At 39.3% G+C, this 24,057-nt stretch overlaps 1 protein-coding gene across 4 annotated transcripts in view; it reads left to right on the top strand.

The window, feature by feature from the left end:
* Positions 1 to 24,057, top strand: part of NOTCH2 (notch receptor 2) — a 195,371-nt gene that overhangs the window by 132,843 nt on the left and 38,471 nt on the right. For all 4 annotated transcript variants that reach the window (XM_032249562.1, XM_032249563.1, XM_032249560.1 and 1 more), the window contains 9 exons: positions 582 to 695; positions 1,521 to 1,634; positions 3,276 to 3,509; positions 7,631 to 7,741; positions 16,864 to 17,056; positions 18,404 to 18,549; positions 20,938 to 21,051; positions 22,329 to 22,448; positions 22,887 to 23,039. In XM_032249562.1, the coding sequence (XP_032105453.1) occupies positions 582 to 695; positions 1,521 to 1,634; positions 3,276 to 3,509; positions 7,631 to 7,741; positions 16,864 to 17,056; positions 18,404 to 18,549; positions 20,938 to 21,051; positions 22,329 to 22,448; positions 22,887 to 23,039 (1,299 nt within the window). The remainder of the gene's footprint in view (positions 1 to 581; positions 696 to 1,520; positions 1,635 to 3,275; positions 3,510 to 7,630; positions 7,742 to 16,863; positions 17,057 to 18,403; positions 18,550 to 20,937; positions 21,052 to 22,328; positions 22,449 to 22,886; positions 23,040 to 24,057) is intronic.

The raw sequence follows: 24,057 nt of genomic DNA, 5'->3' as shown, positions 1-24,057 counted from the left end.
CACAATTATATAAGAAGTTTCCATTTATCTAAAGTGCACCACATGTGTTTAGTTGTATTCTGGAGCTCTTCTGCAGAGACCATGTCTTGATTCCTCAGAGGATACAGCCAAGTCCACCTTGAAATGATGGCTAACATTGGCTGCTCTGCCTGATTAAAGCTGCCAGCAACTCCAGCCTTGGAAGGCACTCCTGACCTCGACCTGCACCCCGAAGGCAACAGCAGCTCCAGCTCGGCTTGTCTTTAGGAACATAGAGCAGGGACAGTTTGGGCCTTCCACAGTCCAGAAAGTATGGATTTGTCACAGAAAATGTGGAGCAGTCCTTGTTTATATGCTAGTTTTTACCAATGTCTTTTAAGGTAATCCCTTCCTGCTTTTCACAGTAACATGGATATCTCATAGTATGCCCTGTCCTGCTTGATGCTTGGAGTGACTATTTCTCACCATGGCAGAGTTCCTTTTCTCTTTGCAGAAATGTGCATACTCACAGAAGATGTAGTTATCATTGCAAATGTGTGCTTTCTTGTCTGGAATACACCTTTCTGTCTTTTTAAGCCACTTGTGTGGTCTGTTTTGTTTAGGTTTCAAAGGTGTGCATTGTGAGTTGGAAATAAATGAATGTCAGAGCAACCCTTGTGTGAACAATGGGCAATGTGTGGATAAAGTCAATCGTTTCCAGTGTCTGTGTCCTCCTGGTAAGTGCCCACCACCTGCCCCTGTCTTCTGTTAAAGCACAAAACCAACTGACAGCAGGGAAGAGAGAAGGGAGAAAACGTGTGTGGGCTGCGCATGAGGAAATCATTAAACCAAGTGCTTGGTGATAGGAGTGTGTGTGTACAGAAATAGAGAATTTGTTTTAGGTACTATGTCTTACAAATCCTTTGTGGCCAGAACTCCAAGTCTATTCTTGAATGGCCCATGACCTCTTTGTCTGTGTCTGTATTTCAGAATGCTCATACCTCATAGAAGCCTTAGTTGTAGCTATTCGGGATTTTATTTTTTTCCCATGGGTCATATTCTTGAAGGCCCTCTGTGAGATTGTTATTTTTAGACATTTCACCCTTGCGTCCAGAAACAGACAACACATGCCAATTTTTCTAAGATTCTCTGTCTTTCCTTTTTTTTTCTCAAGCTATTTTTGAAGATATGCCAAATTGTCCTCCATAGACTATATCTTACCGCATTGTATCTTCAGAGAGAATGTTTCTGTTGCCTCTGAAGCTAAAGTTACTTATTGGAGGGTTCCACCTATAAATTTCACTTCCTGCTTCCATCATTTAGAAGTGAAGTCTGTCTGTGAAGAAGCAGTGGTGGAGACACACCACAAGTGCCTCTGATTCCCTGAGTGTCACCTGGTCATTGCAGTTTCCTGTTGGGGAGAATAATAAAGCATAGGCCTATTGACCCATTGGCATAAGCCATGCCAGTAAGCGAAACTACCCCTCACTGGACATCATTCTTATAGTGAAGGAAGGTGCGAGATAATCCTTCAACTCATGTTATCACTGTCCCTTTTCGAGGTTTTACTGGGCCAGTTTGCCAGATTGATATTGATGACTGTTCCAGTACTCCATGTCTGAATGGGGCAAAGTGTATTGATCACCCGAATGGCTATGAATGCCAGTGTGCCACAGGTAAGACTCTTCTCACTTTTCATCTCCTTGGTAGGTCTATCTGAACAAAATAGGGTGATTGTCCCTGTCCTCTGCTAGCCACTCGACCAGGCCAGTCCACTCTCAGGGGCTACTCCGTGTTTAGAAAGAGCTGCTTCAAGCAAAGTTTTTGTTGCTCTCACTCTTTTTCTACAGTACCTGCCTCCTCCACCACAATAGTGGTCTGGCCCAGATATTTCCATTTGGTATCCATGTCTTTCTGGGACAGATTTTGGCAGCAGTAAGTTTCCAGCTGGCTAGATTTACTCATTTAGGAAAGAGAAGAATTCCAGTTGAAAGCTATTTTCATTGGAGCTTCTCAGCAGGAGTCCTGGCTCTGTGTTTCATAAAGCAAGTGACTGAAAGGAGGCCCAGAAATTTAAAGGCTGAATGTGTACAAGTGCAGGGGTATTCTGCATAAAAGACTCCAAATCATATTGAGTGTCAAGTGTATAAATGACAGGAGAGAGAGCTCTAACTGGGAAAGTTTGGGTCCTCTTTGTGGACTTCTGCAACTAGAGTTGAAAATGATCTGTGCACAAATATTCTGCATTTCTGGGTTTGTAATCACATTTTTCACTTGGGATTGGATTTCAGTAAGCCAGATGTTCCCTGTTACACATTTCCTTTTACACAGGCCAGTATTATATAGAAAGGCTAGAAATTATTAGAAGTGAACTTCTTTATTATCTGACTGCTTGAGAAAGAAGTTATTTATATAATTCAAGACATTATCTTATTTTAGAGAATGGAGTCTTAAAGATTACAGGCGTCATGCATATAATTTCTTTCTGATTACAGAAAAGCAAGTTTAGTTGTGAAAATTAGTACAGAAAGTTAATATTTCAATTATTAGACCTACTTAGGTTAGGACAACTCAGATGAGCCACTTTCTTTTTGCAAATAGTTGCCACTTGTCAGAGAATCCAGATTTTGTCTTCCCCTGGCCAGATTCTTCTTGTAGAGGATAAGTTTCAAAGAGATTAAAAACCTTTAGCTCAGGTTTAAAAGTGGGGAGAGGCCTCCTGGAGCCTTTTAAGGAAAGGTGTAATGTTTGTCATCTATTTAAGCCTTGAAGAAAGAAACTCTTGCTTGTCTCTTTTTCTTTTAAATGTTCATAACAGGTTCATTCACTGTATTCAACCAGTATTTATTTAAAACTACTATATATGCATAGTACTCTCAGAAGAGTTGAGAGAAGTAAAATAAAGTTCTCTGACCTTCAAAGTCAGAATTGGGGACATAAGATACATGAAATCATTAACCTGTATCTTGGGCTTGGGAAGAAAGAAATACAAAGATAAATATATAAAGGAAAAATGTTTTGAGGTATTACAGCCTGAAGCCTAATAAGAAATGAAGATGCAGTTAAGGCATCTCTGCAGTGAAACTATTGATCAGTTGCAAAGCTAGTTCAATTCTAAAATTCGATTTGGAAATCTTTAAGAACCGCTCTCCAGGCATGCTTTCTAAATCAATGCAGATAGTAATTTTCTACTGCTCAAGGCCAGCTGTATTAATTGATCACACATGGAATGTGTAGAGTAAATAGATGTAGCTACACTTGTGTTCAGGTGAATCTGCCTTGGTTTTTGAGAATCCTTGATAAAATTATTTCTAAAGGTTTCACTGGTGTGTTGTGTGAGGAGAACATTGACAACTGTGACCCCGATCCTTGCCACCATGGCCAGTGTCAGGATGGTATTGATTCCTACACCTGCATCTGCAGTCCCGGGTACATGGGCACCATCTGCAGTGACCAGATTGATGAATGTTACAGCAACCCTTGCCTGAACGATGGTCGCTGCATCGACCTGGTCAATGGCTACCAGTGTAACTGCCAGCCGGGCACGTCAGGTAAGCCCACTCCATTTATGTTTAGTATGGGTTTTTCACTGTTTCTCAAATCAATTTACACAGATGTTTCAGACTGTTGGCATATGCTCGGATACCTAAAACACAGTCCTGATTCTGAGAAGCACAGCCAAAGCCACAAGCATAAATGTCCCAAGGCAGGTGGCCCTAGTCAGTGGAGAGGTCGGAGACAATAGCTTTGCCAATCTGAATGATTTTGTGTGTGTGTGTGTGTGTTTTGTTAAATAGAGGAACATCACTTCAAAAATCAAAATGATTTAAAATTGAAAACACTCTTATTTGTGGCTATATTATCTTTTTTCTTTAAGTTCCACCCCACCCAGATTAATAAATCCCTGCCTCCCTCCCTTCCTTCCTACTTTTTTTCTTCCTCCCTTTTTTTAGTGTATTTTCTCTTTCACAGGTCAGTGTCTTTAGTGTGGCCCCTTTCTTCTCTCAACCCACCACTCACGCAGGTTTCCAGTACGTATTTTAGTGTATTTTCTCTTCCTTTAGTGTATTTTCTCTTTCACAGGTCAGTCTCTTTAGTGTGGCCCCTTTCTTCTCTCAACCCACCACTCATGCAGGTTTCCAGTACTTATTTTAGTGTATTTTCTCTTCCTTTAGTGTATTTTCTCTTTCACAGTTCAGTCTCCTTTGTGGGACACATTTCTTCTGTCACTTGTCTCTGCTGGGGCCTTAGCCATCTTGGGGGATTCTACGGAAGAGGAGATACCTAGCAGGACACCACAGTAACTGTAAAGTAGAATGCAGAGCTGCTGGTTACTGTCCTCAGAGTTCCTCCTGCTCCTGGTTGGGGGGATGTAGAATTATTTTCTCAGGCAGCAGCATCTCACAGGTTTGAATGATTCTGTTTTACTTATTAGATGAATGATTATGGTCACAACTATGGTTAATAGATACAGAAGTACTATGTTCCAGATCAAAGGAAAATGTATCAGTGAAAGATTAACTAATGTGTGCCGTTGTGAGAAGGAAACTTGCCAATATAAAGGAGTGATTTATTGAGAATGATTCTGGATGTAAGGAAAATGACCTATGTAGGGAGCAGAGGTGGAGAAGGTAGTTAGCTGCCCTCATTTTCTTCTATTGTTTCCAAATCCATTTCTCCAAACTCGTCAAAGGCCCTGGTCTTTATCCAAGGCCTCATACATGCCAAGTTTGAAAACAAAGTCCTTTTTGAATTGCTCAAGCATACGAAAAACATCTCATGCTGTCACAGCTGAAAATGCCTTTCCCTCCCCACATTTAGATAACTCTCTAAAAGAGCTCAATAGATCTTTGTGAAAACTTCCAAAAGCAATTTGCTTCCGGGCTGTTCCTCAGACATGAGAAATTACAGTAGGAAAAGAAATTTGAGAGATTTACAGGCAATTGAAAGGATGCCTTTAGAATGGAAGGGCCATTTTAGACTCTGCTATCATTCCCATCATAATAAACATACTGGAAACCTTGGTGAGTGGTGGGTTGGCAAGCAGTTTGTTTTCTCTGAGATTATATCATTATACCTGGATGTATCAGGTGTTTTCTGAGGAGGACAGAGAGGGTATGGTGTAAGTAGCTGTCCCTGAGAAGTGGAGAAGTCAATGAGTGGTCTGTAGGCATCATGGAAAGGAAGGCCCAGCCCAAGACGTTCCTGCAAATGTTTGGAGAATTAAAGCAAGCAACAGTCAGGCAACATAAAAAAATGTTGGTCTCTAATGGGTGGAAAAAGAGCTAGCATGTACCACGGACCTGGGTGGCATTAAATGAGGCATTATGAATAGAGTCTCAAGTTCTAGAGTAAGAATTCCTGTTCCACTTGTGTGGCCTAGGTTGGTAGTTTGGTGTATGGATAGTGGAGTAGATGGAAGAAATACTTCAGTTTGCCAGCTAACAGTGGTGGTCACTCACTGGGTACTTAAAGTGAGATATACTACCCAGAGTCACCTTCAGTACCCTCTCTCATCTCTGCTTTTATGATGATTAACTTTTAAGTAAGTTTCTTTGTGTTTCAAGTAACAGAGACCAGCTTGAGCTGGCTTATATAATCATTTACAAAAACTAGACAACAACGTAACAAAGAAACAGAACTTAGTTAAAGCACCCAGAAGCCTCTTACAGATTTGAAGCAATTAAGGCTTTGGAGAAAATAACAGGAAGCTGGGCATTTGTAGACCAGAGGTCCCATAGTCTGTATTTCAGTGTTGTAATGAGAAAATCTCATTGGCCTGTCTTGATCCAGGCATCTTTTCCTACTCCAATAAACCATGGGCGGGGGGCTGGAGTCACATTGGATCATCAGGGCTTTATTGGGAGGGAGTGCTGCCTTCATGGTTTTAGGGGGTTGTCAGTCAAGGGTTAGAAAACATCTCCTAAAGGTATTCACTTCTCTATAGGGGATCTGTAAATCTTTTCCTCATTTATGGCTAGTTGGGCAGTATAGCCTCATTACTCACAGGATGACATTATGGTGTGGTGGAAAGAGGATGAAGCTGTGGAGCCACACAAACAGGGTGAGCCCAGCTGCCCTGCCCTGATGGTGGCACTGTGCAGGTCCGCCCTGTTTTCTATTAAATGGGTGTAACAGACTAATGTACAGATTGGGTGACAGGGTTAGAGAAAACTTACGTATCAGGCGAAGTAGAGTAATTTGCATATAGTAAGAGCTCAATAAATTGTTCCTCTGTAATTATTATTAATAAACATTAATACAGAGGCGTATGGACACAGTGGCCCATACCTGTAATCTCAACACTTTGGGAGACAAAGGTGGGAGGATTGCCTGAGTCTGGGAGTTTGAGACCAGCCTGGACAACAGAACAAAACTTCGTCTCTACAAAAAATAATAAATAAATAAAAATTAGCCAGGCATGGTGGAAAAAGACCTAGCATGTACTTGTAATTGGAAGGCCGAGATGGGAGGACTGCTTGAGGCTGCTGTGAACTGTGATCGTGTCATTGCACTGTAATCTGGGTGACAGAGCAAGACCCTGTCTCTGAAAGGAAAGAAAGAAAGGAAAACAAAGTATGAGTGAATCACAAGTATGGCATTTTTTTCCTGGATTTTTTTTTTTTTTTTTTTTACATATTCTCATTACCAGGTTTTATTTTTAGTCTTTGTAAACTAGCAAAATATTATTCTGTGATTCTCAGAAAGGATCACTAAATTCAAACAAAAATAAAAAGTAAAATAACTTTTTATCTTTTTACAAATAATGGTAACAATAATGATTGCCTACTGTTAATATAATCAAACTCTTCCATTCATCTATGCAGTAGAGCAGGAATAGGCAGCTTACCTCAGGAGGAAGTTACTAGACTCTTCAAGATTTATCCTGAAATTTAGCCCGCTCACAGTGATAGATACAAGTTCCAAAATTCTAATTTTGATTTGAAAGCTTAAGTTTTATCTTTGGCAAAATACTGTCAATTTATTTTTCCCCAGAATGCCAGGTTTGCTCCTTTCACTTTATATTTGCTAAATATTCAATTCTGATTAACTCTGGTTTGTCTGTCAGTTGCTCTTTCAGTTAAAATGGGGTTCCATGAAGAAAGCAGCTATTTCAACTCATGGGTCAAACAATAGCACAATGGCTCTTCCTGGAAACAACTCTTGTACTTGGCATTCCACAGAGATGCTTTATGTATACTTCCATTTCATCACATAGAGTGATAGACATTACTCAAGGGTTGAGATTTATTAAAATTATAAAGTCACTAATTTTAACTTCCTCAACAAAGCCACTCTTGAGTGAAACTGGTTTTTTTGCTTAACTGTGAGCATGTGGAGGAGAGCAATAGAATAATTATAGTACACTTTGGTTCTACTGCCTTGATTCATGCTGATGCCATCAGTTTCACCCCATTGCCTCTGCATCATTAGTGTGAATGTTAGCAGAGTGAAAAGGAAAGATCGTGGTTAAGTATGATTAGTAAAATCCTTTGGACCTCTACATCCTCCTGAAACAGTCTGTGGACTCATTTTGAGAACTACTGTTTTATTCTGTCCAGGGTTGGCTGGATGTACCTTAGATTTCTTAACATGCTGCTGCATGACAAGCAGAAAGCCTGAGTATTTCTGTGGTAATATTGAATGGTTTCCATTTGGTTTTCTCTTCCAGGGGTAAATTGTGAAATTAATTTTGATGACTGTACAAGTAACCCTTGTGTCCATGGAATCTGTATGGATGGCGTTAATCACTACAGTTGTGTCTGCTCTCCAGGATTCACAGGTAAGGCTCCTTTTACTGCAAGGCCCTCCTTCAGCCCCATCACCTTGGGAATGTAGCATCCAAAGAAATATTGCTTTTCAAGTGTTTTCTATTTCTTTTTCTCTCTGGAAGGTTAGAAGTCCGTTTCTCTGCTTCTCTAGACCAGTTTTCTGTTCACAGACCTTTTCTATACTGAAAAATACTTTTCATTAATTAGAGCTTTTAGACTATATGTTTATTGCTACCAGAAAATAATTCCTGGACAGTCTATAAATTGCCTTTGCCTTGCTTGAGTTATATTGCTTCCAAAGCTTGTGTTTATTGACTACAGGTAGTAGTTAATGCCTTCCATAAAGACATATTCAAGGTAAAATTTTATGAAAACGCCGAATGCTTGTTTCTGGGTACTTCCTTTTTGACAAGCTTAGGATAGAAGTCTGTGAAAACACTGAATGCTTATTTCTGGGTACTTCCCCTTCTGAACAATTGTTGGATGAGGTCAGAGCTTGGGGGAGACCACCCTAATTTGGATAGCATGAGAGAGATCTTTCTGCCCAGGAGGAAGAAAGTAAATGGCTAGAAGAATTTTGAATATAACTCTTCTTAGAAAAGTATAAACAGCCTGAGCATTTACACATACACACATGTGAGTACACACACACACACACACACACATCTCCTGTCCCTTTACTTGTTAATATTACCTTTATCTTTTACCCTCCTGATCAAAAAGTACTGGAGGCTACTACTACAGAAACCTGGGGCCTCTCACAGACACACCTGAGTTTCTTATTGGCATCATCAGAAGGCACACACACTGTACATTCTGTTCCTTCTGGACAGTGACACACAGAAGCAGACACTAACATGTTACTTTTTAATAATTTTCATGTGGTCGTTTGTACCCGAATGTGAGAAACACCCTTCAAAGCTTTTCATAGAGGCTGCAAAAAATCAGCCAAAGCTAAGTGAATGTCCACCATTCATTTGCCAGGAATGTACTTTGCTGTCTGTTTCACAAGTGTTTCTCCTATTTGGTATGATTGTGGACACTAGAGAGGAAAGTTTGCAGCCCAAATGGGTCACAGTGATCCCTGTTGAGTGAAAGATCACTGAGAAGCCAAATCTGATGAAAACTGTCATGCCCAATGCCCAGTGCTGCTGTCATAGCCTGGTGTTCTGCATCCTGAAACTTGGTACTCCAAGATCAGGTGGCAGTCAAGTGAATATACAAAAATCCCTGCTATTTAGGATAATAGGTACATTGTTGGTAAGTGGGTAATACAAAGAAAATAGATAACATTTATAAAGAACTATTTTTTTTTTAATTAACTTTAAGTTCTGGGATACATGTATAGAATGTACAGGTTTGTTATGTAGGTATACCCATGCCATGGTGGTTTGCTGCACCTATCAACCCATCATCTACATTAGGTATTTCTCCTAATGCTATCCCTCCCCTAGTTTCCCACCCCCTAGGGGGCCCTGGTGTGTGATGTTCCTCTCCCTGTGTCCATGTGTTGTCATTGTTCAACTCCCACTTACGAGTGATAACATGTGGTGTTTGGTTTTCTGTTCCTGTGTCAGTTTGCTGAGAATGATGGTTTCCAGCATCATCCATGTCCCTGCAAAGAACATGAATTCATCCTTTTTTGTGGCTGCATAGTATTCCATGGTGTATATGTGCCACATTTTCTTTATCCAGTCTATCAATGATGGGCATTTGGGTTGGTTCCAAGTCTTCGCTATTATTGTGAACAGTGCTACAATAAACATACATGTGCATGTGTCTTTATAGTAGAATAATTTATAATCTTTTGGGTATATACCAATAGTGGGATTGCTTGGTCAAATGGTATTTCTGGTTCTAGATCCTTTGCCACACTGTCTTCCACCGTGGTTGAACTAATTTACATTCCCACTAACTGTAAAAGCATTCCTGTTTCTCCACATCCTCTCCAGCATCTGTGTTTCCTGACTTTTTAATGATAGCCATTCTTACTGGTGTGAGATGGTATCTTATTGTGGTTTTTGATTTGCATTTCTCTAATGACCAATGATGATGAGCTTTTTTTCATATGTTCATTGGCTGCATACATGTCATCTTTTGAGAAGTGTCTGTTCATGCCCCTTGGCCACTTTGTGATTTTTTTTTTTTTCTTGTAAATTTGTTTAAGTTCTTCATAGATGCTGGACATTAGCCCTTTGTCAGATCGATAAATTGCAAAAGTTTTGTCCCATTCTGTAGGTTGTCTGTTCACTCTGATGATAGTTTCTTTTGCTGTGCAGAAGCTCTTTAGTTTAATTAGATCCCAATTGTTAATTTTGGCTTTTGTTGCCATTGTTTTTGGTGTTTTAGTCATGAAGTCTTTGCCCATAACCTATGTCCCAAATGGTATTGCCTAGGTTTTCTTCTAGGGTTTTTATGGCTTTAGGTCTTATGTCCAAGTCTTTAATCCTTCTTGAGTTAATTTTTGTATAAGGTGTAAGGAAATGATCCAGTTTCCATTTTCTGCATATGGCTAACAGGTTTCCCAACACCATTTATTAAATAGGGAATCCTTTCCTCATTGCTTGTTTTTGTCAGGTTCGTCAAAGATCAGATGGCTGTAGATGTATGGTGTTATTTCTGGGGCCTCTGTTCTGTTCTATTGGTCTATACCTCTGTTTTGGTACCAGTACCATGCTGTTTTTGTTACTATAGCCTTGTAGTGTAGTTTGAAGTCGGGTAGTGTGAAGCCTCCAGCTTTGTTCTTTTTGCTTAGGATTGTCTTGGCTATATGGGCTCTTTTTTGGTTCCATATGAGATTTAAAGTGGTTTTTTTCTAATTCTGTGAAAAAAGTCAATGGTAGCTTGATGGAGATAGCATTGAATCTATAAATTACTTTGGGCAGTATGGCCATTTTCATTATATTGATTCTTCTTATCCATGAGCGTGGAATGTTTTTCCATTTGTTTCTGTCCTCTCTTATTTCCTTGAGCTGTGGTTTGTAGTTATCCTTGAAGACGTCCTTTGCAGCCCTTGTAAGTTGTATTCCTAGGTGTTTTATTCTTTTTATAGCAATTGTGAATGAGAGTTCACTCATGATTTGGCTTTCTGTTTGTCTGTTATTGGTGTATAGGAATGACTGTAATTTTTGCACATTGATTTTGTAACCTGAGATTTTGCAGAAGTTGCTTATCAGCTTAAGGAGATTTGGGGCTGAGACAAATATACAATCATGTTGTCTGCAAACAGAGACAATTTGACTTCCACTCTTCCTATTTGAATACCCTTTGTTTCTTTTTCTTGCCTGATTGCCCTGGCCAGAACTCAAGGGCAAAATAACCAGCTAGCATAATAATGACAGGATCAAATTTACACATAACAATATTAAACTTAAATGTAAATGGGCTAAATTCTTCAATTAAAAGACACAGACTGGCAAATTGGATAAAGAGTCAAGACCCATCGGTGTGCTGTGTTCAGGAGACCCATCTCACATGCAAAGACATATATAGGCTCAAAATGAAGGGATGGAGGTATATTGACCAAGCAAATGGAAAGAAAAAAAAAAGCAGGGGTTGGTATCCTAGTCTCTCATAAAACAGTTTAAACCAACAAAGATCAGAAAAGACAAGGGTATTACATAATGGTAAATTGATCAATGCAAGAAGAAAAGTTAACTATCCTAAATATATATGCACCCAATACAGGAGCACCCAGATTCATAAAGCAAGTTCTTAGAGACCTAAAAGAGACTTAAACACCCACACAATAATAGTGGAAGACTTTCCCCACCGTCAATATTAGACAGATCAATGAGACAGAAAATTAACAAGGATATTCAGGACTTGAACTCATCTCTGGACCAAGTGGATCCGATAGAAATCTACAGAACGCTGTACCCCAAGTCAACTGAATATATATTCTTCTCAGCACTACACCACACGTATTCTAAAATTGACCGCATAATTGGAAGTAAAACAATCCACAGCAAATGGAAAAGAATGGAAATCATAACCAATAGTCTCTCAGACCACAGTGCAAGCAAATTAGAACTCAGAATTAAGAAACTCACTCAAACCATACAACTACATGGAAAGTGAACAACCTGCTCCTGAATGACTGCTGGGTAAATAATGAAATTAAGACAGAAATAAGTACGTTCTTTGAAACCAATGAGAACAAAGACATAGCATACCAGAATCTCTGGGACACAGCTAAAGCAGTGTTTAGAGGGAAATTTATAGCATTAAATGTCCACAGGAGAAAGCAGGAAAGATCTAAAATCAACACACTAATATCATTATTAAAAGAACTAGAGAAGCAAGAACAAACAAATTCAAAAGCTAGCAGAAGACAAGAAATAACTAAGATCAGAGCAGAACTGAAGGAGGGCACAAAATGCCCTTCAAAAAAATCAGTGAATCCAGGAGCTGGTTTTTTGAAAAGATTAACAAAATAGACCACTAGTCAGACTAATAAAGAAGAAAAGAGAGAAGAATCAAATAGACACAATAAAAAATGATAGAAGGGATATCACCACTGATCTCACAGAAATACAAACTACCATCAGAGAATGCTGTTAACACCTCTACACAAGTAAACTAGAAAATCTAAAAGAAATTGATAAATTCCTGGACATATACAACCTCCCATGACTAAATCAGGAAGAAGTCAAATTCCTGAACCGGCCAATAACAAGTTTTGAAATTGAGGCAGTAATTAATAGCCTACTAACCAAAAAAAAAGCCCAGGACCAGATGGATTCATAGCCGAATTCTATCATAGGTACAAAGAGAAGCTGGTATCATTCCTTCTGAAACTATTCCAAACAATAGAAAAAGAGGGAGTTCTCCCTAACTCATTTTATGAGGCCAGCAACATCCTGATACCAAAACCTGGCAGAGACACACAAGAAAATGTCAGGCCAATATCCCTGGTGAACATCTATGCAAAAATCCTCAATAAAGTACTGACAAAGCAAATTCAGCAGCACATCAAAAAGCTTATCCACCGTGATCAAGTTGGCTCCATCCCTGGGTCGGAAGGCTGGTTCAACATACGCAAATCAATAAATGATGTAATCCATCACGTAAACAGAACCAATAACAAAACCTCATGATTATCTCAATAGATGCAGAAAGGGTTTTCAATAAAATTCAAAATCCATTCATGCTAAAACTCTCAATAAACTAGGTATTGATGAAACATATCTCAAAATAATAAGAGCTATTTATGACAAACCCACAACCTGTATCACACTGAATAGGCAAAAGCTGAAGCGTTCCCTTTGAAAACCGGTGTAAGACAAGGATGTTCTCTCTCACCACTTATGTTCTATGTAGTATGAAGAGCTAATTTTGAGCTGGGCAGTCAATTAAGTGCCTAATGTCAATTGCCACTGCTGTTTAGAATACCTACAGAATAGGTAAGAAACCCAGAGACAAAGGGCTGATATCCAGAATTTACAAAGAACTAAAACAGATTTACAAGAAAAAAACAAGCCCATTCAAAAGTGGGCAAAGGATATGAACAGACACTTTAATACAAAAGAAGACATACATGAGGCCAACAAACATATGAAAAAATGTTCATCATCACTGGTCATTAGAGAAATGCAAATCAAAACTACATTGAGATACTATCTCATGCCAGTTAGAATGGCGATCATTAAAAAATCTGGAGACAACACATGCTGGAGAGGATGTGGAGAAATAGGAACACTTTTACACTGTTGGTGGGAGTGTAAATTAGTTCAACCATTGTGGAAGACAGTGTGGCGATTCCTCAAGGACCTAGAAATAGAAATTCCATTTGACCTAGCAATCCCATTACTGGGTATATATCCAAAGGGTTATAAATCGTTCTACTATAAGGACTCATGCACACGAATGTTCATTGCAGCACAGTTTACAATAGCAAAGACCTGGAACCAACCCAAATGCCCATCATTGATAGACTGGACAGGGAAAATGTGGCACATATACACCATGGAATATTGTGCAGCCATCAAAAACGATGAGTATGTGTCCTTTGTAGGGACGTGGATGAACCTGGAAACCATCATTCTCAGCAAACGGACACAAGAGCAGAAAATCAAACACTGCATGTTCTCACTCATAGGCAGGTGTTGAACAATGAGAACACGTGGACACAGGGAGGGGAGCACTACACACTGGGGTCTGTTGGAGGGAAATAGGGGAGGGACAGTGGGGGGGGTGGGGAGTTGGGGGGGGATAGCATGGGGAGAAATGCCAGACATAGGTGAAGGGGAGGAAGACAGCAAATCACACTGCCACATGTGTACCTATGCAACAATCTTGCATGTTCTTCACATGTACCCCCAAACCTAAAATGCAATAAATAATAAAAAAAAAAGTAACCCAGAATGCAGAGAAGTAATGTTACTAGTGCACAGCAGCCAGAATTACATCTCAGGCAATCTGACCCCAGAGCCTGTACTCATTTCCACAACACTGGACATCCTGATTAGGGGTCTGTTGTTGTTGTTGTTGTTGTTGTTGTATGTGTGTGTGTGTGTGTATTTATGTAAGGCTTCTTCTACTGGACTCATTTTTTTCAAAACACCAATGAATCATATTGTTTCTCTTTTTAACATTCAGCAAACCAGGAAGGTCAAGAAGGGAGAACATAGGCTAAAAATATTCTAAAATAAACCTAAGGTGTAGCATGAAACCCTATAAGCAAGAAATGGAATGTTTTGGTTACTAGGCGGTCCCCTGTTCTTGGAACTGTTGTCTATGTCTGAGATGGTTTTTTTAATCAGCTGCTGAAAATGTCAGAGATGACTGTGGTATATACTCATGAGTGGTAAATGTGAGGGGTTTTATTCTTGCTCTTGCTTTATTTTAATACATTTTTCCCGTATCATTCTAATAATAGCTTTGACAGCTTTAAAGGAGATTTTTTTGGGTTTTGTTTTAATACTAAGTTATCTGTTCTCTTAGACCCTTTTTAAATGGGAGAAGGTAAGGAATTATGTGATACTTCTGTAAACTGCTTTTCAGTTTTACAAAGCACCTTCATACCCATTATTTCCCTAAATTCTCAAAGCAGTCCAGAAAGGAAGTTCTACTATCCCTATTTGACAAATAAGGCAACCGAGAGATAGACCTTGGTGTATATACTCATGGCCTCTGCTAGTTAGTTGCATAGTGAGGACTCTGAGTTCCCAGAAGGCAGAAACCTTGTGTAATAATCCTTTATAGCAAGTGTCTAAAGCAATGTCTAGCACACAGGAAACAGTAAATGTTGCTGAATGAACGAATGAATGGGACTCAAATACAACACTTTTGCTAGCTAATGCCAGACTCTCAAGTGTGGCCTATGCCAGTGCTTTCATTTATTAAACACCAATTTATTGAGTGCCTCAGTAGTAAGAAACACTGGGTAACTTCTTATTTCAGTTACTGAGCCTAATAAGTTGCTTGGCCTTCCACTGGACTTTCTGATGCTCGGTGGAAACTCTTTGAGGGTAGGACCTTGCTGACAGACCAGCTGTCAATCAACATAGTAGACTGCATTTAATGCTTTGAAATAAAGATGGCTTGAACATTTATTCTGCAAAGAGTTTAAAAGCAAATAAAGAAAACTTAGGAGGAGTGGCTTCTGAGGAGATACTTCCAAGAAAAGACCAAAAATGAAAAAGGCTTTTTTCTGTCATCCTTCACTGTATTACATACAGGCTGAGGCTGTGTGCTTGAAGAGCTCTGGTTCATATTTTGGTGTTACTGACAAACATCTCAAAGAATCAGTGGTTGAGGCCAAGGAAATAGTGTTTAAAAATAAGCTATTAATAAAACACTTAAAAGGAAAACAGCAGCCACTTCCAGATTATGGGTTTTTACCACAAGAACCACCAGTAATGGTTTAGAGAGCAATGGAGGGTGAAAAAATGTGAATACTCATTCTTTATAGGAATGGGTATCTATTTCATTTGGAATATCCTGTTCTAAATATGGGATTGCTCTTTCTTAAATGAGAAAAATGCATGTTTTCAAAATCTGAATCAGAACATTGTATTCTTTGAGATCTATAAGTTCTTTCATAGCAGTTGCTTGATGCCACTCATTTATAGAATTATAGGTAATTTTAAGATTTCATATCATTTTGGAAAATATAGTTAAATCTCAGTTATTCAAAACATAACAAATGGAAGCACTTGTACAACTGGCCCATGTTGCTTTATTCAGCCTAAGACATATGAAGGTTATATCAGACATCTTTTTAAAGGCAATCTTGGCTATGTCTTAGAGGAACAACATGTTCACTTCAATTTCACTTACTCCCAGTATCTACATTGTATGATGATGATAAGTAATAATTGTTTAGAACAGAATTTCTCAAAATCTAGTTTTTATACCAACTGCATTTTTAAAAATGTAGTTTACCAGATTCTATTCATCACAATCTATGATGATAGGGCCTAGGAATCTCCACTTAAAATAATAAAGTGATGATTTTGCACATTAAAGTTTAAGAACTATAGGTCTACAATGACAGACTCTGCATTATTTTCTCCAACATCAGAGGACAACAAAGTTATGCTTTGAGACTCTACTTCCTGAGGTTAAAAAAAAAAAAAGAATTAATGCGATTCTAAGAATGAAAACAAAATAGCTTTTCTTTATAATCAATTTAATTATTGAATTAAGTTACTAGCCCATTCATTAAGCATTCCAGTTAATTTGGATTTACCATAAATAGAAATGTAAGAGGCTAACTGAGAAAATAAATTTGTGGTAAACCAATACGAAGCATATTAATGAATGCTTCTTTGAGTTGTACTCAGGACAGCATTAAGAAGTGAAGCTTTCTTTGGTAACATTTGGTGTTTTCTTTTTAGAACTTGTGAAGTTTCCCCATTTCTGAGTTGAAAGGAAATGACAAATTGCTATAACAGTTTTCCAGCCTTTTGTTAACTTTACTGGATTATCAAAAGTCAATGCACTTTGCTCCTTCCTTGCATGGCATTAAGTTCTATTGGGTGTCTAATTCTTTACATCTTGACATTTAGTGCCCCAAGGCACCTTATGGCCTGAGCAGATGAAGGGTGTCAATATAATGTGTCTCATAGTTCTGGGTCTATTTCTTAAGCTTTTGGGATGTGAGTATCACTGTCCCCCTTCTCCATAGGGCAGAGATGTAACATTGACATTGATGAGTGTGCCTCCAATCCCTGTCGCAAGGGTGCAACATGTGTCAATGGTGTGAATGGTTTCCGCTGTATATGTCCTGAGGGGCCCCATCACCCCAGCTGCTACTCACAGGTGAACGAATGCCTGAGCAACCCCTGCATCCATGGAAACTGTACTGGAGGTCTCAGCGGGTGAGTAGCTGCCCCGTGTAATAGTTTTTTTTGACCTGTGTTAAGCCAATTGGCTTGTAATACTGGTGACACCCTAAAGTCGTCAGATAGGGTCTTGAGCTGAAAATTTGATGAAGATTTGGTAGTCTGCATCAAAGCCTTCTGAATTACCACTTCATCCATGGAAGCTGGCCCCTCCCTTCCATAAGTGAGGACCTAGGTGGAATATAAGGAGTAATGTCTCCCATATATGGGTCATTAGCAAGGACCCCATGGGAGGAACCCAGACTCATTGTATGACTCTTTGGCAGTTATGTTTTTAGTATGTATTACCAGAATGATTTCTGAGGAATGTTCTAGCCTTTGATTTTTTTTTCCCCCTGCTTAAACATAACTCAGCTCTGTTCTGTCACAGTGCCAGTGTGTGCTCTGAAGTAGGGCCACTTCAGCCAACTTTAGAAGTGATGCTGATAAAACATTGACAGTTTTTAAGCCCCTTAGACTTGTGTGATATGTTAGTAATTTTCTAGAATCATAGAGTGACCTTAGGTCCCATGAGTTGCTCTTATACTCTTGCTGTGTTTACCATGGGATATGGCTTTGGATGTTTTCCTTTGCCAAACTTCAAAAGTTGAAAGAATAAAGAGTGTTTTTAGAGGCAAATGGAAAATAGAGTTATTTTTAAATGAATTAACTCAGTATTGCTGTTTCAGAATATGGCAGTTTTGAAGACACCCTTATCCATCTTTTTACTTAAATATCTCCAGATAAGAAAGCTATCATTTCCTGATATCACATCCTAAGTGTTATGATATTCAAAGTGGGGATTGTATTTACATTTCAAATGCCTTCATTCTTGCACCTTTTCCTGCAGAATACCCTGGGTGCTTTTTGAAGCCAAGTTTCAGGTCAGAACTAAGAATGACTCAGATATGAAATATCACAGGAGCATCCTAGAGTGGCTTAGGGTCTCTGACGGTGACCTAGGCCTCTATTTTGCACCAAAAACTAATGATCTTAACGTTTGCTTTATTTTACTTTTATGTACAATAAAATACATCGTGCAGATTTATCCATGATATTGTTTCCTTCAGAGTGGCCCAATATATTGTACTAACCATTGTTTACACAAGAAATTTCATTATAATTTCACTAACTTAGTGAGCCAGGAAAGCACCAAGAAGGTTTCTTTACTGGATACACCCGATGGGCCCACATGGTACACACCATGTGCAAGGTGATGCAAGGATAGTTCCATGAAAGAGAAATAAGATCAGTTTGTCCCATTTCTTCATCAAGTCCTATATTTCACGCTGTGACTCAATCACATTTATACCTCCTATGGTAAAAAGTTTTATCTTCTTTCAGATATAAGTGCCTCTGTGATGCAGGCTGGGTTGGCATCAACTGTGAAGTAGACAAAAATGAATGCCTTTCTAACCCATGCCAGAATGGAGGAACTTGTGACGATCTGGTGAATGGATACCGGTGTACTTGCCCGAAGGGATTTAAAGGTGAAACAGAAGTACAGCTTTCTGTGTCTGCTCTTTGTCCTCTTGTTGTTGCATACTGCTTCACTCACTCCTTAGTTTCCTTTACTCTTTTTTCATTCATTCATGTAGCAAACATATTGAGCAATTACAACCTGTAAGGCACTTGGGAGCAAAAATATGAATAGCTATAATTTCTACCTTCAGCCTAGCAGAGAGATAACCTATGGAAACAGGAGTATTTAAAATGAGCAGTTAAGACTTTAGTTTTACAGCTTTGGCCAAGTGTCTAATTGTAAGCCTCCTGGTCCAGGTATGAGTCTGTGATAGTTCAAATGGACGTATAGAAGTAAAAAATATTATGCCTACTATAATTAAGATAGTAGTAATATCAAGGAAGAATCCACATGTTCAGAACTCTTTCAACAAACTTCTTTACACATTGAGATATTCTTAGGTACTTAGTCATCCTTTGGTCTACATCAGAGGTCCTCAACCCTCAGGCCGCAGATCAGTACCTGTCTGTGGCCTGTTAGGAACCAGGCCACACAGCAGGAGGTGAGCACCCAGTCAGGGAGCAAAGCTTCATCTGTATTTATAACCACTCCCCATCACTCGCATTGCTGCCTGAGCTCCGCTTCTGTCAGATCAATGGTGGCATTAGACTCTCATAGGACTGCAAACCCTATTGTGAACTGCACATTTGAGGGATCTAGGTTGTGTTCTTCTTATAAGAATCAAATGCCTGATGATCTGTCACTGTCTCCCATGACCTCCAGATGGGACTGTCTAGTTGCAGGAAAACAAGCTCAGGGCTCCCACTGATTCTACATTATAATGAGTTGTAAAACTGTTTCATTATATATTACAGTGTAATATTATAATAATAAAAATAAGGTGCACAATAAATTTGATGTGCTTCAATCATCATCCTGAAACCACCCCCCCCCCCCACAATCCCAGTTCATGGAAAAATTGTCTTCCATGAAACCAGTCCCTGGTGCCAAAAAAGTTGAGGGACTGCTGGCCTACACAACAAATGTATAGTCATGGGAATTGTGTAAAATGTGTTTCTTGAGTTATCACTCTTGTATTTCTACCATTAATTTTCTCTTGGAAACTCACAAAAGAGACATGTATGGGTAAATCATTATATTTGCACTCATCTGTCTTCTTATTCATTGATTTCCTCACTCTCAAATATTGCACCATGCTATTGTAATACATTAGCATGTTTTAGAGCCACTTTATTTGATTACTTGAAATTTTCCTGAGACCGTATTTCAGCCATTAATTTTCTGATATGTTACATTGGCAAAGAAACTTGTAGATTTCAAAACACTTTTGTTTCTTTATTTTATGAGACTTATCAGTGAACAAAATAAAATTCAAAAGGTAAAATCCCAAGTTATATGCCCAGTGAGCAGCAGAATACTCCTTGAACCCATACCTCTGTACTCCTAGACCATGTTTTCTTGTCCACAGTGCCATACTCTATTTTAAGGCTCTGTGTCAGGCCCTATGCAAAGGTGTGCACTATTTGGGTACTGTCCTATCCCCATTAATCTTTTATTCCTTTTATCCTTTTCTTAGTGGGAGAAGGTTTCATGCCTTGAATCAGGAAAAAACAGCTTTGTAACTTCAGGAAGTACCACATGGGTGGTAGACACTGAGCCTATGCAAAAGTGGGCATAAATCAGAGGCTTTGATTAATGTACTAAAAAACATCATCCCTTTTCCTGACCAGAAATGTTGTATACAAAGGGCTTATGTTTATCATGCAGCAAGCTGTTGGCTGGGTGCAGTGGCTCATACCTGTAATCCCAGCATTTTGGAAGGCTGAGGTGGGAGGATCGCTTGAGCCCAGAAGTTTGAGACCAGCCTGGGCAACATAATGAGACCTCATCTCTACAGAATATTTTAAAAATCAAATGGGTGTGATGGCATGCACCTGTGGTTCCAGCTACTAAGGAGGCTTAGGTGGGAGGATTGCTGAGCCCGAGAGGTCAAGGCTGCAGTGAACCATGATTACACAGCTATACTCCAGCCTGAATGACAGAGGGAAATCCCTGTCTCAAAAATAAATAAATATTAAATAGATCATGCAACAAGCTTTTGAACCAAGAGCTTCATTATTGAGAAGTTATTTGTATTTGGAGAGGCATTAGGCTTTCAGACCATTATAATAAACTGTTTTCCCATTCATCTTTTCAACTAATTGACTACTGTCATTTACTGACTGTATGTCAGGGACTTGGTGCTGAAATGAATGAACAGGTATTTCAGTGGTCTGAAGAAGTGAGTGCAGTTTCCGATGTATTCAATTTTTACCCCAAGGGAATTGGTTAGACATTGAGATAGTGAGGCTGTCAGAAAATTTTACTGTTTTTGATGTATCCCTTTTGTCTACAGGCTATAACTGCCAGGTGAATATTGATGAATGTGCCTCAAATCCATGCCTGAACCAAGGAACCTGCTTTGATGACATAAGTGGCTACACTTGCCACTGTGTGCTGCCGTACACAGGTGGGTCCTGGAGTGCCAGCAGGGACCAGAGGGGATACTTGGCCTTGCTTTGGCAATGCCTGAGTCTCAGTGCCCAGGTCTGTGGGGCTGCAGTGCTGCTCCGAGGACTCACTCCTCAGTTGTCCTTCTTGCCTGTACTGACTGGATCTTGAGCTTTGAAAAAACATTGTGGCCTCCTAAGATGCAAGTGGGGGACAGTCATTTGCCTCCATTGTGCTTTAGTATTTGAAAAAAAAACTTTTTTTAATTGTATGTGGCTGGAACCTGGCACATAGCTCATGGTTATCATTCGAATGTTTCCAGGATATTAGCTATTTGTCTTAGTTTCAATAATACAGCTACCATTTATTGGTAATTTACTATGTGCCAGACACTTTTGTACTTTGGGTTCTTTAATGTATTCCTCAATAATTCAGCAATGTAGAAGTTCCTATGCCATTTTAAACATGAGGAGGATGAGGCAAAGGGAGCTTGCTTGCTCAAGGTCATATAGGTAAGTGGTACATATAGGATTTACCTGTAAGTCTCTTTGAATCTGAAGCTCTTCCTCTTAATGGCCTTTTTACTTCCCACATTCAGTACCGCTACATCTCACTCAGAGGTGTCACCCCTTCGATGGCTGTTACAACTGAGAAGACGTGAGTGTGACTGCATGTCACATAACTTCTTTGTTTCGAAGGTGTTATGTTTGGAGTGTGCTTGGGACATTTATTTTGTTTTTACTGGCTTATAATTGCCTTCTTGTGATTGGTTATATTTCTATGGCTTGTTTTTCTTCTCTTCCATCTATTTTCTTCATTCAGAGGGAACAAAACACAAACATGGACAATAACTTTGCCTGTTTCATCAGGTTACGGCATGCAGTCAGGAGCATGGCTGAGTTATTCCCTGGAGTCTTGACCTGTTAGTAGCAGGTGTTAATAGTGACTCTAAGTTGTGTAGCGTAGCAGAATAGCCATAGCATGACTGTTACCTCAAAGACGTGATAGTACATTGTTACCGTTTCCCCTCTAGAAAAAATATTAATGTAGGGAAACTACATTTAACAGGTCTAGTTCATAAAATCACAGTTATAGGAAGTCCCTAACTGTCTTGCCCAAGGTCACACAATTAGCAATGTCAGAGCCAATGCTGAAAAGACTGGGGTTTCTCCATTTCCAAAGCCTCTTAATCAGGACTTTTGACTTGAATTCTGAGAACATCTTAGGTTACAACTTGGGAAAATTTTCATTTTCTTTCCTGTTTATCTGTCATAAACTCTCTTATTTACTTTCCAGGCAAGAATTGTCAAACAGTATTGGCTCCCTGTTCCCCAAATCCTTGTGAGAATGCTGCTGTTTGCAAAGAGTCACCAAATTTTGAGAGTTATACCTGCTTATGTGCTCCTGGCTGGCAAGGTAACAGCATGGGCATGGAAAAGCCAAGAATATGCATTCTGAACTTTAAACAAAGTGGTCAGGTCATCAGATGATATGGAAGGCCCTGCTGGTCTTCTGAGACCTGTCCATCTTGTCAAGAGCACAGATTTTACACAGGAGCGGCTAACTGGAATGGCTTAGAAAGCCTTTCCATTGTCTGTGTCTTTGGGGCCCCCTAGTGGCTGGAAGGCTGCAACCCAAGGCTCTTGAGCCATGATGTTCATTCTACAGGGTGTTTTAGCACTTTGGTATCAACTTTCTAAGCAACAGAAGTCTTCCTGGAACTTTCTAAAGCAGGGGACCAACAGTTTGTCTGTGGAGTAGCTCCATGCACCCCAACTAAGCTCAGGTCCTGCATAGATTTTTGTGGGAAGCAGCTTCTAAGGATTAGGTCATTTATTGTCCTTGTGTTTCTAGGTCAGCAGTGTACCATTGACATTGATGAGTGTATCTCCAAGCCCTGCATGAACCATGGTCTCTGCCATAACACCCAGGGTAGCTACATGTGTGAATGCCCACCAGGCTTCAGTGGCATGGACTGTGAGGAGGACATCGATGACTGCCTTGCCAGTGAGTATGCCCGTCAGCTCCTAAGCCCCCTCAGGAGAGGAGAGCACACAGGGAGCAGAAGAGAGCTCAGTGGAGGCTGCTGCCTCTCATGCCTGACATTGGCCATACTGGTCATTTTTCCAGCATATTTAATAATAGTGTTTTAATTCTTCCTTTTGAAGCTAGTGTCCTTGGGAGTTGAGGCAGTGGGATATATTTTAAGCATTCCCTTTAATTTGTAAACACTGAAAATGTGAGGACAGTGCTTTGATAGTGCTTTTTTAAAAAAACAGATTTATTGAGGTATAATTAATGTACATCAAATGGCAAATATTATCAGTGTACAATTTGACACATTTTGACATATGGCAACTGAAACTATCACCCAAAATAATAAAACATATTTATCACCCTAAAAGTATTTCCATCCCATTGCAATTTAATTTTTTCTCTCTTTCTTGCCCGTGGAGCCAGAGATTTACGTTCTGTCACTATAGATTATTAGTTGGCAGATGTTTATCATTTTATATAAGTGCAATCAGATAAGCATACATTTTTTGGTGGGGAGAGATTCTGACTTGAACATAGATCCATCCATGTTGTTTGTATCAATAGTTCATTCTAGTTTATTGTTGTGCGGTATTTCATTGTATGGGCATAGTAAAGTTCATTGGTTGATGGTCATTTGGGTGTTTTCCCATTTGGGGATATTACAAATGAAGTTGCTATGAATGAGTCTTTGTGTAGACATATGGTTTTATTTCTCTTGAGTAAATACCTAGGAGTAGAATTGGTGAGTCATGTGGTAAGTGTATTTTCACTTTTTAAGAAATTGCCAAAACATTTTCCAAGGTGGTTGTACTATTTTCGTTCTCACCAGAATTGTATGAAAGTTTTATTTCAACCATATGCTCACAAACACTTGGTGCTATCAGTCATTTTAAATTTAGCTCTTCTAGTGGGTGTATAGTAGTATATCATTGTGATTTTAATTTGTGTTATTCTCTTTGCTAATGGTATTAAGCATAGTTTCGTGTGC

Source organism: Sapajus apella, unplaced genomic scaffold (assembly GCF_009761245.1).
Source record: "Sapajus apella isolate SASKATOON/1434 unplaced genomic scaffold, GSC_monkey_1.0 scaffold69, whole genome shotgun sequence".
Taxonomy (NCBI): domain Eukaryota; kingdom Metazoa; phylum Chordata; class Mammalia; order Primates; family Cebidae; genus Sapajus; species Sapajus apella.
Note: the sequence above shows the minus strand (reverse complement) of the source record. Positions and strands in the feature narration are given on the sequence as shown.